We start from the raw sequence: 15184 nt of genomic DNA on the forward strand, positions 1-15184 counted from the left end.
ACAACTTGTGCAACTGTAATCCCAATGGCACAAATTATATAGAAAATAATTTTGATTGAAGGCGATGGGTAGGTCCTTCACCAACAATGTAGTCCATGGGATAGAGAAAAAAATGCAACAAGAAGACTTTGAGCAGCCCAAAGAGAGCAGACATGTTCATCTGCCTCTTGCATCAAGCTTTAAGTTTTCATAGAGGCAAATGTAATGGCATTTCCCACCCCTCACCCCATAAATAGAGAAAGCGCCATTTTTATATGGAATGTTTTTATTTTTCAAAGTGACACCAAGCTTAGGCACAAGTAACAGAAGTGAAAAAAGTGTTAGTCAGGCATTACAGCATAAGGGCTTCCAGAAGCCTCCTGGAACAGTATTGGTGAATCAGGAATGCGTGCACTATAGGCGTGTTGCTGGATGCCCAATTCCTATGCAGGGGGTGACACAAAGTAGGGGGGGTCTGCAAATGTAGCTGTGAAAGGAACCCACGGTAAGCTCCACCAACTCCTAGGGCACCTTAACCACTTGCATGATGTTGGTGAATCCAGCTCCCGGCCTCCAGCCAGTCAGAATAATAACAATGTCCTCCGTGTGCAGGAATCCTCGCACTTTACCTGTGGAAGAGGAGAGTATTAGCACTGCAAATAAAGGCTGCTTGGTCCTGTTTAACTAATTTGTGGCAGCGCCCATTCGCTGAACAGTCATGAATGGTCACAGGTCATGTCAAGAAATATGTTGCTACGTCCAGTGAAATGACTCTTTTTTACAGCAGGAAGCCAACCCACTTAGAGCCCTCCCCCGACCAATTTTAGGGGCCATTACTCACCGATCTCAATACCGAACTGAGTTCTGCGGTCCACATCATCAGCCCACACCTCCAGCTGGGGCTCTGGGTAGAGGACAGGGAACACCCCCCTGCTCAGGTGAGCAATGCGGGCTACCTGGGCGTTGCGAGTAACAGCAATGATGGGCGCCCGTGGTCGGTAACGGGAGAGCAGCTGCGCTGATCTGCAGGAAGAGCAAATAGGAAATGTGTAGATTCAAGTTTGATTAGTGTAAACAGGGGCACAACATGGTTTCTTTCCTACAGGACCACCCCCTCTGCCTAGAGGGGGCAGCTCTCACTCATCCTGTGACCAGTTCCAGAAATGCCCTCTAATGCATTTGGGAGCCACACATTTTCAGTTTAAAATGGTTTTAGGACACGTCTCGCCTGAAACACCACTGCTCAATGAAACTACTTCTCATAAGCGTTGCAACGTTAACACCAGTGATAGGACACTATTACCATAAACCAACACGGACCATCATTGACAGGGCCATGCGCTTGGCTGCCAGCACGGACTGAATCTTATATCCAGATAAAGTTTTATGATCAAGAGGTTTGGTGCAGTTTAATGGAAAGCCTGAATACATTTTGAGATAAGCCAAATATTAAGCAGATACATCTTCTTGGAAAAGTCTGACAAGAAAGAACAAAGCAGGGTTTTTTCACTGACCACATAATGCATGTAGTACAAACAAAGGAGTAGTTTGTGGAATGGGTAAGAGAAAAAAAAAATGAAAGGATGAACTCTATTCAATATGGAAACTATGAAGCCATGAGGTTTGAGGACATGCTTTGTCTTCTTTGTGACCCTAATCTCATGCTTCTGGGGGACAGATGACTACAAAAAGGGAGAAACACTGAATCAAGATTTGAGTAGTCTTATCTATTTCTACTTATAGATGGGCTTACTGTAAAACAGCTATGTAGAGGAGGCAGAAGCCGATTGTATTGGATTAAAGAGGAGGTTTGTCATTTGCTACATGCAAAGTATCTAGAACTATGAAAGATAATCAAAATAATGATTCAACCCTTCACTTTGATGGGACTATGTAATCAGCAAATGAATAAAAGAAGTTATGCTCCGGTATGCCCAATACAGACCCTGAAGGGCCAGAGCCATTTCAGATTTTTGAGATATCTGCAGAGATACACTTAAGCACATGTGATATTATTGGACGTTCGTTGCACCGTTGGCGGTGAACCCAGGAGCTTGGTGTATATAGACAAACGGACCAACGTGGGGCATCCCTGGACTGAAAGATGGCGAAAACACAAGAAGAGATTTTCCCCACTCAGGCGGCTGTTGATGTGGATTTGCGATGACCGGCACACATTCACAATTTTTTCCATTGCACCAAATGGTAGCAATTTTAACAAAACTAGTGAAGACCACTGCTTGAAATAATGTCAAAACAAAAATCCCTTCTAACCGTTTGGTAATGTTTTGAGACTGCTTATGGTAAATGGACAGTTATATGACTAACAGCTTTAAGGCACAAACTTCTTCCTAGAAGAAATGTCTGGGCATCATCTAATTATCTAATGTGGCCAACAAAAATCTGAAATGTTATGACATTCAAACAACTAGAATTTTGTTTCAGTGGAACTGTACCAATGTCTGGTCATCTATATTTAGTACACAGCGACCGGCTATATACAACCCCGATGCCACCCAAGTTTAAGGTCTTTGTGATCTTTCATCTCATTTTCGATCATATTAACAGATCTAGTTGGACTATGGTGACAATCATGTTATCATCCACATGGTTTCTATTCCTGTGCTTTTCACAAATGAGTCATTGATATCAGGTGTGCGAGTCGAATTAACTCCATGGAAGCAACCAAGGCAACACAGCACCCAGAATTCCTTTGGTTGTGAGATGAAAACTCCAAGAAACCGTGTAGGTGATCACGCAGCGGTAAGGTGGTCACTCTAGTTCAGAGAAAGGAATACAACAGTTGAAACCCCTTTCCGAAATCTTCTGGGGGTCATGGTACGACAACTATCTACAAAAATAATTATCGGAACTACAGGAGGTGCAGTGTTAACATTCCTAAAATGGAATACGCGTTGTGCCCCATTTTAACTCTGACTTTATAAAGCAATGACATTTAACTTGATGCAAACCTGTTCCTCCATGAGAAAACCTAAGTGATAAATATTACCTTATAAACATGATTTAACCAAGACTAATTCAATTTACCCAAAAAAAACCACTAAAAATTGAAAAGAGCCAGTCGCTCCCCCTAGCTAGTGACCTGCAGTTTACATTCCATAACATGAAAAAGCACAAAACAGTAGGTTATACTGCAATACAGAGTAGGAAATCAAAATTACGAACAACGGACCAGCTAGGGAAAAACCGCCCTAACTATCAATCCTATATGGACAGAGTAGGAATTAAAGATTCAAGTTCCCAGGTGTTTGGTGAAAAAAATGTGAAGTTGCAGGAGTTTCACAGTCTAGTTTAAAATAATACTCTGGTGTAAAAGAAACCATAAAAAAAAAAATCAAATGGGTTTCGCTACTCAAACCGGTTAGCCCATCCCTTTCACGCTAGAGCATCTTCGGCTAGACTACATTACAGTTCTCTCAAGGTAGTTGAAAGCACCTAGCTAGTAAACTACTGTTTAACCATAATCTATTGTGGACTTTTACACACTTTTAAAGTGTATTTGTAAATCTATTTTTACATGAGCATGGAGAATTCAAAGGAACCACATCTTCACAGAGAACAGAGTACCCTTTCTCAATAAGCATACTCACTACAGCATTATCATGGGTTCCCAGTCTCTTCTGAGAGATTCGAGTAAGCAGACTCGAGACCCAAAACAAAGAACAAGCAACATTGTCAAAGAGAATAGGTCTGGGCAAACATGCCACCTTAAAAATATTTTCAGCAAAACATACAGTATGCAAACAAATGACGAGAAATATAATGGTGTGGCTCAGCCACATTGGCGAAAAGTGGCATCCATTTAGGCGGCTGTGCACATATAATCTGAAAAATACAGTGTCTCAGTGCAGAACAGCAAACTGATGAAGTGGCCTGACCCGTTGCCTCAAGCTGTATGTTGCGGAGGGTTAAAGCAAAAGGAGGGTGGCAAGCCAACAGACCAATGGATGAAAAGGGCTAAGTGAAAGTCCTGTATATATCTATTTTTATTAGCAATGTTTGCAAAACATGAAGCATAAGATTAGGTATCACCAGGCCAGATCAAAAAATGTGGATGCCACAATCTTAATGTCAGGGTCATACGGTCAAAATGCTAAGCTACAAAATGGTGGAGGGCACAGTCTTTTCAGGGAGCAGAGAAGGGACATGCTCCTCAAACATGGTATTTCTAAGCAGGTCATCACATACTTGACAAATCATTGAAATACGGTAAACAATTTTTTAGAGAAAGATGAATACTACAGGGAGGAAGGAAATATTTATGGTTAACTTTACGGGGTACATTTATATGGTTTAGTGGTCTCCGAACAACCAAGGAGGCCATGGACTAGGAAACAAAAGGATGCCTGTGAACCTGGAATACTGCAGGGGCACCAGCCAACGAGACTTCGCTCATCCCAAAGGTCACTTTCAATTGGATACCCCACTGGCACATTCTGTGCAATACAAACCACCCCATTTACCTGCCAGAGGTGGTCAGCACAATGATTGCACCAGCACAACACTTGAAGGAAGCCTCCACGGCGCCAATGGCCGCAACTTCAGTTGGGTCCTGGGTGAGCGGGGTGACGCGTCGTAGCTCCTCAAACAGCTGGTGGTTATAAATTGCCGCCTCTGCCTCTCTGGCGATCTGCGAAGGAGGGAAAGATATGTTGAGGGACTGCAACAGACTACAGTGGCCGTTCCGGGTCATCCCTTGATGCAAGCTGTAATAAGGAAACTGAATTCCATCAACTGGCCTTTCAGTAGGGCTAAGTCAAGAGACTGGCTAGTCCCCACCTCTGGTTTTTCATGTTCTAAACATCCATAATTGTCTTTCAGTGGCAATATTCATTATCCCTACTCAACTGACACGCGCCTGCTGCATCACACGCAGGACCTGTTCGCATATATTATTGTTCTATATTTAATGTTGTAAAAGATGCATGTGACAGTGGTGGCAATTGCACAGCACTTGCTGTCACTCTGCTGTAAACGAAACAGGGATTATCAACATCAGAGTGATCCTACACCATCTACCAAGGCACAAAAGCTCAGCCTTCAGAATTGCCTCTTATTGCTGCCAAAACAGCCTGGTGCGAGGTACAATAAGATGCAACATCTTCCCACTGCTTCCTTTTAATATAAATAAAAAAGTGTAACTTCCCAAATTATATATCTTACGAGCCCACAGCTGATGAGGTTAAATGCTGCAGTAACCAAATACCAAGGCATTCTAGACTTTATTTATTAAGCTGTTGATGAGAAAGATAAGGCTCCCTAGTCATGACTCCACCTCATGTCCCTTATTTCCACCACCCTGCAATTCCGATGTCATTTTGTTTACCTCCCGCTTTCTTGCGGTCACAGTCTACCATTTTTTTTCTTCCTTCTTTTCTCCATTTGTCTCCTGCTCTGGGCCCAAAGTCTGATGATGGAAAATGTGCCCCACGCTTGCAAAATTGCTGCCGCCTCCAAGTCTCTACAAAGACTTCAGAAATTCCCTTTAATGTCTGAAGTCCCTCCTCTTCAGCCAAGCAAACTGTGTCAATCCAGTTTAAATACACTGCCTTTTATTTGCTTGCGCTGCTCCTACAGGGCTCTCAAGAGGTTTGGCTGTGCTACCAGTATTCACATCTAGAATAGTAAGATGACACATTTGTAGTAGTGTTAACCCTCTACCCGATCTAGTTACCCCACTTCCATATGAACCTTCCTTCAACTTTGCTTACCCCGCTGCTTCATCCTGTGGCACATGACGGAATCTCTTTGAAGTAATTGTAGGTAGTACCTACCGCATGTTGCATGCAGACAGCCTCCACTGGATACAATCCCTTGGCGGTCTCTCCGGAGAGCATGATACAGTCGGCACCATCCAGAACCGCATTGGCCACATCGCTGCTCTCCGCACGTGTCGGGCGAGGTTTCTTGATCATACTTTCCAACATCTGAAAAAGAGTTTGAAATGTGTACTTAAGGGGTGATTGCAGATCAACCAACTTCTAGACTACTTCAGCCCAAGCAAGAAACTTTTATGCTTTAATATTCCCCTCTGTATATATGTTTTACTCATCTGCATTTGTATTTATTTTTTGTTCACTGGTATTTTTCCACATTCATTTTGTTTTCTATGACAATATGAATTTGCAACTTCCACAATTATAGGCTGATCATGTGGTTCTGGTAAGGCCATCAATAAGACGTGGAACAATCGTTTGATAGAGTCTTGTATTTTTGGTGTTTGTTGTGACCAAGTCAGAGTTTATAAAGTATTAAAAGTCAAAAGGTTTGACAATGGTGTTTCTAAAAGTAGAGCGTGCTCAATCTAGGAATATATCTTAGTTGCGTTTTGTGCAGAGTACTTTTTACTTTTACTCCAACTCTATATAGAGGTTTGGAGGAATCAAGAGTCCTTTTCATCAGTCAGAGCATAGTGTATTGTATACAAACCTCTCAACCCATATTGCAATGTTGGGAGCATGAGAAGGTATTTTTAATCTAATTTTATCCCTGTGTTTCTATGATATTTATTTGTAGCGCCTGTGAACGCTGTTGTGGCAGCACTTTGCCAACTAGATGGCTTGGTGCCAGATTCTGCACTATTAGAGGGATTCTGCTTTGAGTGTGTGTTGCCCAAGTGTGATCATTTGTGGTTGAAGTTGGTTTGATGGTGCCTGGTGTTACTGTGGATTATGGAAGGTTGCTGTTCAAACAAGGATGAACAAAGATGTACTGGGTGAATGTGGCAAAGGTTGTCTATAATGTACAGTGTGTGTTGGTTTTGACCAGGTTTGAACTGCATAAAGCAGTGTCTGTATACTTCATCCCACCAACTTTAAGTCACCGACAGGTAGAAGGGGCCGCCTAAACCTATTAACTTCTTCAGTAAGTTATGGGTGAATGCTGACAGATAATCACAAGCTGTTCAAAATATAGGATACCCGTAGAGTTCATGGACAACATTATTTTCCATTCAGTATCTTCCGTGGTAGTCAAGTATGAGAAAATCTGTCACAAAGTTCTCCTGAGATTAGGAGCTATACAAATGACATGCAACACAGTAAAACCACACTGGAAGGCAAATGTTTGAAATAGCTGGCTTTAGGCATTTTTAACTATCAAGTACCTCGAAGTAAAAGTATCTCAAACTCTATGTCCACATACATAAGACCAACCAGCATGCCCTACACACAAACCATCTACTTTCAGATATTATCTATATACACAAAAACCTTCAGTCAACTTGTTACAGCAAGCTTCTAGTTCCTTGCCACAAGTGATTTTAATATCACGGACCAAAAACGAATTATTTAACCTTGCAGAGCAGATAACACATTCAAAGAAGTGTTTAAGAAAAAGATTTGAAAACAAACATCTACAAGCTGTAAAAATAGCGGAGAATGTTCAAAGACATCCGCTTTAAAAATACAAGTTCTTGAAAAGTATGCTTACAGTCTCAGCAGCAGTGGGTGTAAGCCAGATACTGTTCAAATCAAAGTACACTAGCTTCACCAACTTTGCATGAAGATCCCTTGCTATTTACTTAAACTAAAAAGAAGAATAAAACTACCAAGATTAAGGACATTTCTTATCCAAAGATAGAAGCCATGCTAGCTATTTGAGAATTGACAAAAAGTGGGACGAGAGCATCAGTCCACAAATTTCAGTCTGCAACAGTGTAACTACAACAGGCAAGTGTTGCAGTCAACATTTCCCCCAAGCTTTCATAGGTTGGCTGTAATAACCTACATCCAGAACCGTCACACCCAATTTCTATGGGAGAGATCAGCAAACCAGTTCTAAACTTACATTCCCATGGGTATATTCCTGAATAAACCTAGGATGAGTTGGAGTCCGTAGGCAGGTTCCACATTCTGAACTAGGGCCATTGAAACATGGAACTCCAGAGAATCTTGCGGCACTAGAAAATAGTATTTGAACTTCCTGCACCAACAAGCCACTGCTGGATGAGTTCTGAGACTAAAGGTAATCGGACAATCAATTCAGAAGCAAAACTCTGTGGACTATTACAAGGGACCTGCCAAACTAGACTCCTTGGAACAAACCTGGGTGGCACAGATGACTGGCTTCCCAGCCCGATTGCATCGGCCAATCATCATCTTCTGAGCCAGGAAGACCTTTTCGGCTGGTATTTCAATGCCTAGATCGCCACGGGCCACCATGATACCATCGCTGGCTTCCAGAATCTCATCAAACCTGTGGAGGACAGAAAAGAAAATAAGGTAATTTAAGGCTAGAGGGGTCTAGCAAATTAAATTTACAAGAAAGATGCCTATTGAGAGAGTGTGCATTTAGATCTTTGAAGGGGACACCTATAGCAAAAGTACACCTCCACACAGAGTTCAATAACAACACAAATCAGTGTTGGCGTACCAGTAGAGGGGTATATGGATAAAGATTCAAATAAAGCGGCATCAATGGAAACATTTGACAGGTACACATTTCTCTTTATTAAGATCCAGCACGAGATACAGAGGGGAATGTGGCATGAAGGAGAGCGTGGTCTTTAAAGAAAATGTCATCTACAGAGGCTTTGAGAACTAGGAGTCAATGCAACTCATTAAATAAGTGTCTAAGGATATCTATGAAGAGGGATCCATTTACACAAGTGTGAGGAAATGTAACATTTACACTGCTTTATGGAGAAATAAACTTCCGGAGAACGATTAGAAAGTGACATAATAAAGGTCATGGGGAATTGCTTTACAAAGAATGGTCTGGAGGGAGAAATAAGTAAATAGGTCCTTTTTATAGATCTGTTCCATGTAGAGGGGAGAAGTCTAAAGCATTCTATGTGGAGACAATTACAAAAATAAGTGAGTGGTTGACTATTGTGTTACATCTGCATCAAGCATTCATGGCACGGACAATGATGCTAGAAAGGAAGAGGAAACGGCAGATGGGTAATGAATATGCTACTTACCAGTATGCATCTGTTCTTGGCATGTAGGGCTGCTAACATTCATATCTTAGCATTAGATCGCCACCTAGTGTTGGGTCCGGATGATCGCACATTGTTGTCCTGGAAGAGTCTTCGAAGTATCCTGAGATGGGTGGCTCCTCCCCTGGACTACAGTGCGCATGGGCATCGGCTCCATCCCCAGATTGTTTTTCGCCATTGTGGCAGAGGATGTCCATGCTAATGATTGAATACAATAGTATATCTGCAGCTGCGACGGGCACCGGGGAGGAGGGTGGGCGATATGAATGTTAGCAGCCCTACATGCCAAGAACAGATGCATACTGGTAAGTAGCATATTCAGTTCGAGGCATGTGGGCTGCTAAATTCATATCTTAGCATAGAATACATAGCAGTCCCTCCATTAGCGGCGGTTGCCCGTGCCAGCTGTAGAAACCTGAAAAAGTGTTTTGAGAACAGCCTGCCCCACAGCCGCTTGCTGTTTGGAATGTACATCAACACAGTAGTGTTTTGTAAAGGTATGTGGTGTAACCCACGTGGCTGCTCTGCAAATGTCCTCTAGAGGAATGTTTCCTAGGAAAGCCATGGATGCCCCCAACTTGCGTGTGGAGTGTGCCTTTGGGGGTATTGTTAAAGTGCGCTTGGCTTTTTGATAACAGATTTGAATGCACTTAACAATCCATCTGGCTATTCCCGCTTTGGAAATCGGGTTGCCTTTGTGTTGTGGTGAGAAGGCAACAAAGAGTTGTTTCGTCTTCCTAAAGTGTTGTGTCCTGTCTATGTAGTACATTAATGCCCTCCGTACGTCTAACGTATGGAGCATTCTTTCTGCCACTGTCTGTGGGTTCTGGAAGAATGCCGGCAAATCGATAGTTTGGTTGAGATGAAAATGTGACACCACCTTTGGAAGGAACTTGGGGTTAGTACGTAGCACTACCCTATTTGGATGAATTTGAATGAAAGGCTCCTGTATTGTGAGCGCTTGTAGCTCACTAACCCGCCTTAGTGACGTAATCGCAATTAGGAAAGCAACTTTCCACGACAGGAATTGCAGTTCACACGAGTGCAGCGGCTCAAATGGTGGTCCCATCAGTCTGGTGAGGACCACATTGAGGTTCCACACCGGAGCTGGCGGTGTTCTTGGGGGAATGACTCGTTTCAGACCTTCAAGAAACGCTTTAATGGCAGGCACCCTGAAGACTGAGAGATGCTGCCTGTTTTGAAGGTAAGCTGCGATGGCGGATAGGTGTATCCGAATAGAAGTGAACGCTAGTTTGCACTTATAAAGGTGTAACAGATAGCAAATGATGTTAGGGATAGATGCATCAAGCGGGTTTATGTCATTGTCCGCACAGTAAATGACAAAACGCTTCCACTTTGCGGCATAGCATGCTCTGGTTGATGGCTTCCTCGCCTCCTTGATGATGTTCATGCATTCAGGAGGTAGGTTGAGGTATCCAAACTCTAAGACTTCAGGAGCCAGATCGCCAGGTTGAGCTGTTGCGGATCTGGATGCTGAATTTCTCCATGGTTCTGCGTCAGAAGTCTGGGCGTGAGGCGCAGTCTTTGATGCGGCACCACTGAGAGTTCGAGGAACGTGGTGTACCAGGCTTGGCGCGCCCACGTTGGAGCAACTAGGATAAGTGTCATCGAGTGTTGCCGTAGTTTTCTCGCCACCAGTGGTATCAGAGGTGTCGGGGGAAAAGCGTAAGCAAATTTGCCTGACCAGTTCATCCATATCGCATTGCCCTGCGATTGGGGGTGTGGGAACCTGGCGGCGAAGCTTTGGCATTTTGTGTTCTCCCTTGTGGCGAACAGGTCTATGTCTGGACGACCCCACCTTTGGAAGTACGGCTGGAGTACCGATGGATGTATCTCCCACTCGTGCATTTGATGGCTGTATCTGCTGAGCAGATCCGCCATCTGATTGTCCTTCCCTGGGAGGTGTTCTGCCATGAGGAAGATGTTCCTCTGAATGGCCCACTTCCACATGCTCTGAGCCAGGTGAGACAGCTGTGGTGAGTGGGTGCCCCCCTGCTTTTGGATGTAGTACATCGCGGTCATGTTGTCCGTCCGGACTAACACCACCTTGTTGCACAGATGTACAATGAAGGACTTGAGCGCCATGAAGATCGCCATCAGTTCTAGATAGTTGATGTGCATCTTCTGTTGCTGCGTCGTCCATAGTCCCTGCACTGTGTAAGTGAGCAGATGAGCTCCCCATCCCTGGAGAGATGCGTCCGTTGTCAGGATAACCTGTGGCACTGGCTCCTGGAACAGTCGGCCCTTGCAAAGGTTGTGTGGAGTCCACCAATGCAGAGAGTTGTATGCCCGACTGGTAACCAACACTAGGTCTGTTAATTGTCCCTGAGCCTGTGTCCACTGAGTTGCTAAGCACTCCTGGAGCGGGCGCATATGCAACCGTGCGTGCGGGACTATGAAGATGCATGAGGCCATCATGCCTATCAACTGCATGAACACTCTTGCTGGCAGTGATTGTCCCGGCCTGAATTTTTGGATTAGAGACTGAATGCCATCTATCCTGACCTGGTTTGGTTGCGCCTTGGCCGTCAGGGTATTGATTGACGCACCCAGAAACTGCCGGACATGTGCCGGCTGAAGGTGTGACTTCGGGTAATTCAACGAGAAACCCAGGTCGTGAAGGAGATGAATGGTAGTCGACATGTCCGCGGCGCACTGCTGTTCCGACCTGGCTTGAACGAGCCAGTCGTCGAGGTAGGGATAGACATGGATGTTCTGCCTCCTGAGGTGCGCCGCCACTGTCGCCAGACACTTGGTAAACACCCTTGGGGCAGTTGTGACTCCGAAGGGTAGGACTTTGAACTGATAATGCGTGCCCTGGATAGTGAACCTGAGGTACTTCCTGTGGGACGGGTGTAACGGAATGTGGAAATAAGCATCCTTGAGATCTAAGGTTGCTAAAAAGTCTCCTTTGTTTAACATAGGAAGAATCTGTTGGAGTGTAAGCATGTGGAAATGCTCTGACAGTATGTACAGATTGAGGGGACGGAGATCCAGAATTGGTCTGAGAGATCCATCCTTCTTTGGAATGAGGAAGTACAGGGAATAGACCCCTGTGCCTTCCTCCCCCACTGGCACGAGCTCGATTGCTCCTTTTTGCAGCATCACCAACACTTCCTGCTGCAATAAGTGCAAGTGCTCTGCGGACATAGGCCTTTGCCTTGGTGGAATGTTGGGTGGAGTGGATTTTAACTCTAGACAATAACCGTACTGGATAAGCTGTCGCACCCACCTGTCTGTGGTGATGTTGATCCAGACGGGCAGGAACTGCTGTATTCTCCCCCCGACAGGTGTTAAGTGGTCGGGGGGCAGTGACAGAGAGTCACTGGCTGCTTGGGGCAGAGGAGCGTGAATTGTTGCCTCCTTTGCCGCGTCCCTTGTTGCTGTTTCCCCTGTAGCCCCTCTTGTTTTGTTTGGGGTACGAGGATTGTGCTCCACCTCTAGGGAACTGTGATTGGTGACCCATCTGTCCTCTGGTGATTCCACGTGCACCTGAGCGACGAAAATTATTGCCACGAAACTGCTGTGATTGCAGGGCCCCCATAGATTTAGCAGTTTCAGTATCTTTTTAATTTTTTCCAGGGTGGTGTCAACATCTGGACCAAACAGTCTCTCCGGATTGACTGGTTGATTAAGTATGGTTGTTTGAATGTCAGGTTTGAACCCCGATATGCGGAGCCACGCCTGTCTTCTGAGCATCACACTGGTATTAATGGCCCTAGCGGCCGTGTCCGCGACATCAAGTGCACACTTTATGGCCGCGTTGGAGATTAGTTGTCCTTCTCGAATAATCATTTTGGTGCCCTCTTGAAACTGTGGAGGCAGGTGTTCGACAATCTGCTCTAGTGTGTCGTAATGTGATCTATCATAACGTGCCAGTAGTGCCTGTGTATTTGCAATACGCCAGAAATTGGCAGCCTGTGCAGCCACTCTTTTGCCTCCTGCCTCTAGCACTTTGGACTCCTTATCCGGGGGAGGAGCTTCACCCGTTGATTGGGAGTTGGCCCTTTTTCTTGCGTTTGCGACCACCAGGGAGTCAAGCGGCAGCTGTCCTCGAATGTACGCAGGGTCCGCAGGCGCCGGTCTGTACTTTTTTTCAATACGTGGGTTGACCACCCTTGCCCTGGTAGGTTCCTTAAAGATGTCCGCAGCATGCTTGAGGACCCCTTTAAGCATGGGCAGTGTCTTGACAGTTTTTTCCGAAACCGAAAAAGTGTCGAACAGAAAGTCTTCCTCCACTGGGTCAGCATGCATGTCCACATCATGGTTAGCAGCTGCCCTCTCAATGAGTGCATGAAAACCTGCAGAATCCTCTGTAGGTGATGCACGTGTACCAAAAGTCTGTGGGTCTTGTCCCATATCTTGGGTGCCTTGGTCCCCAATGACATCATATGAATCTGGCTGTGCCTCAGGTTCATTGACTGGGAATGTATATTGTTCATCTTCAGCATAGCCCTCACTTTCAGAGTGGTCTGGAGACGGTGTTGGGCTTCTTCTTGGAGGAGGCTGGATAGGTTCCATGAGGCCTGAGGCGTCATGTTGGTACTTCTTCTTCTTTAGGGGGATGACATAGGATTCCACCGGCTGCGAAGTGATTTTCCTTTTGTAAAGGGTTAACTTCCCCGTGTCCGCATCTATGAAGCACTCCGAATCCTCTTCTTGGTCGTGCACATGACCTGAAGATGCCCCTGCCGAAGAAGATTCCGACTTCTTTGGCGTCGATTTCGATGAAAAAGCCTTCGGCGCCACTTTTGGTGGTAGAAGGAAGAGGAGTTTACTTGCGGGCTTGACCGGGACGTCTGCCTCCTTTTGCGTCGATGGCGTTGGCGCCGACGAAGAAAAAGCCTTCTCCCTAATTCTTTGTAGTGAAGGAGCAACGAGAGATGTGTCGGTGACCGATGTCTTTGGCACCGACGAGGTGGCCTTGCCTTCGGATGCGACGTTCCGTTGGTCTTTTGGAGGGATGGACGGCGCCGACCTCGAGTCTTTGGAGCGATGCGCCGATGTTCCTGTTGGAGCCGGGGCTGCGTCGCTTGCTTTGGCTGGCTTTCTTGTCTTGTGCGTGCCACCCTTTTTAGAGGATCTCTCCTCCGGCGCCGATTTCGACCCTGTGGAATCGCCGTGTTTCTTCGACTTCTGCGGACCGGAGGTCGACGGAGTCGATGAGGCTGCCGGTTTACTCGACTTTGCTGTAACGACCGCCATCTTAGGGACGATTGAGTCCTTAACTTTCGCTTTCAGTTTCGGGTCGGCCATTTTAGGTGTAGTCGAGACCGCTTCTTTCAGTTTCGGTTTCGATTCCCTCGGCGCAGCAAGTATGTCCGTGGCCGGGCCAGCAGGCGGGGCCGAGGCTTGCGCTACAGGGTCTTGGGTAAGGCCGACAGGCGATCCCGCGACCCTTTCTTGATGTTCGTCAACTTCGGGGCATAGCTCGTCCCCTGAGCTATCTTCCGCGGCCCCATAAACCATATTGTCGTCCCCTACCTCGTCGACGTATTCAAGGCCTTGATCCACGACCCCGTCGTCGTCATATTCCGGATCAGCCTCGACCTCCGTCTCAGGCGGGGAGATTTGAAGATGATGGCTCTGGTCCTCCTCTTCTTGGTCGTCGAAGATGTTTTCTGGATCCGGGGCCGTCTGCTTGGCCACCAGGCGCACCGCGCGCCGAATCGTGAGAGTCTTCTTCGACCTGAAACTCGCACAGGCCCTGCAACTTCCTTCGTCATGGTCTGGCGAAAGGCATTTATTACAGACCGGGTGCACGTCTATATGTGGGTATTTGGACCCACAGAGCGGACACAGCTTAAACGGACTCCGCTCCATGTTGGGAACTTGGTGTCGAGTCGCGATGAGAAGGCCTCGATGTCCAAAGAGTTGGAAAAACTCCGCTGATTCCGGCTCCGAGAGACGGAAGAACTCGAGACCGTACGCAAACAATACCGACGTAAAGAACCCAAAGCCTTTTGGCCTTTAGAAATGATGTTTTTTCGGTTCCGACGGAGAGACGTCGAGACCGCATCCGAACCCAATGGCGGAAAAAAACAATCTGGGGATGGAGCCGATGCCCATGCGCACTGTAGTCCAGGGGAGGAGCCACCCATCTCAGGATACTTCGAAGACTCTTCCAGGACAACAATGTGCGATCATCCGGACCCAACACTAGGTGGCGATCTAATGCTAAAATATGAATTTAGCAGCCCACATGCCTCGAACATGAACAAA

The 15184-nt window shown here is 45.9% G+C and overlaps 1 protein-coding gene across 4 annotated transcripts in view; it reads right to left on the reverse strand.

Moving 5' to 3' along the window:
• Nucleotides 1–247: 247 nt before the first annotated feature.
• Nucleotides 248–15184, reverse strand: part of PKLR (pyruvate kinase L/R) — a 73534-nt gene continuing 58597 nt past the window's right edge. For all 4 annotated transcript variants that reach the window (XM_086947400.1, XM_086947402.1, XM_086947401.1 and 1 more), the window contains exons 7-11: nucleotides 8046–8196; nucleotides 5775–5927; nucleotides 4464–4630; nucleotides 821–1002; nucleotides 248–608 (exon numbers count right to left, since the gene is read on the reverse strand). In XM_086947400.1, the coding sequence (XP_086803526.1) occupies nucleotides 502–608; nucleotides 821–1002; nucleotides 4464–4630; nucleotides 5775–5927; nucleotides 8046–8196 (760 nt within the window). In that variant the 3' untranslated portion in view covers nucleotides 248–501. The remainder of the gene's footprint in view (nucleotides 609–820; nucleotides 1003–4463; nucleotides 4631–5774; nucleotides 5928–8045; nucleotides 8197–15184) is intronic.

Source organism: Lissotriton vulgaris, chromosome 12 (genome assembly GCF_964263255.1).
Source record: "Lissotriton vulgaris chromosome 12, aLisVul1.2, whole genome shotgun sequence".
NCBI lineage: Eukaryota > Metazoa > Chordata > Amphibia > Caudata > Salamandridae > Lissotriton > Lissotriton vulgaris.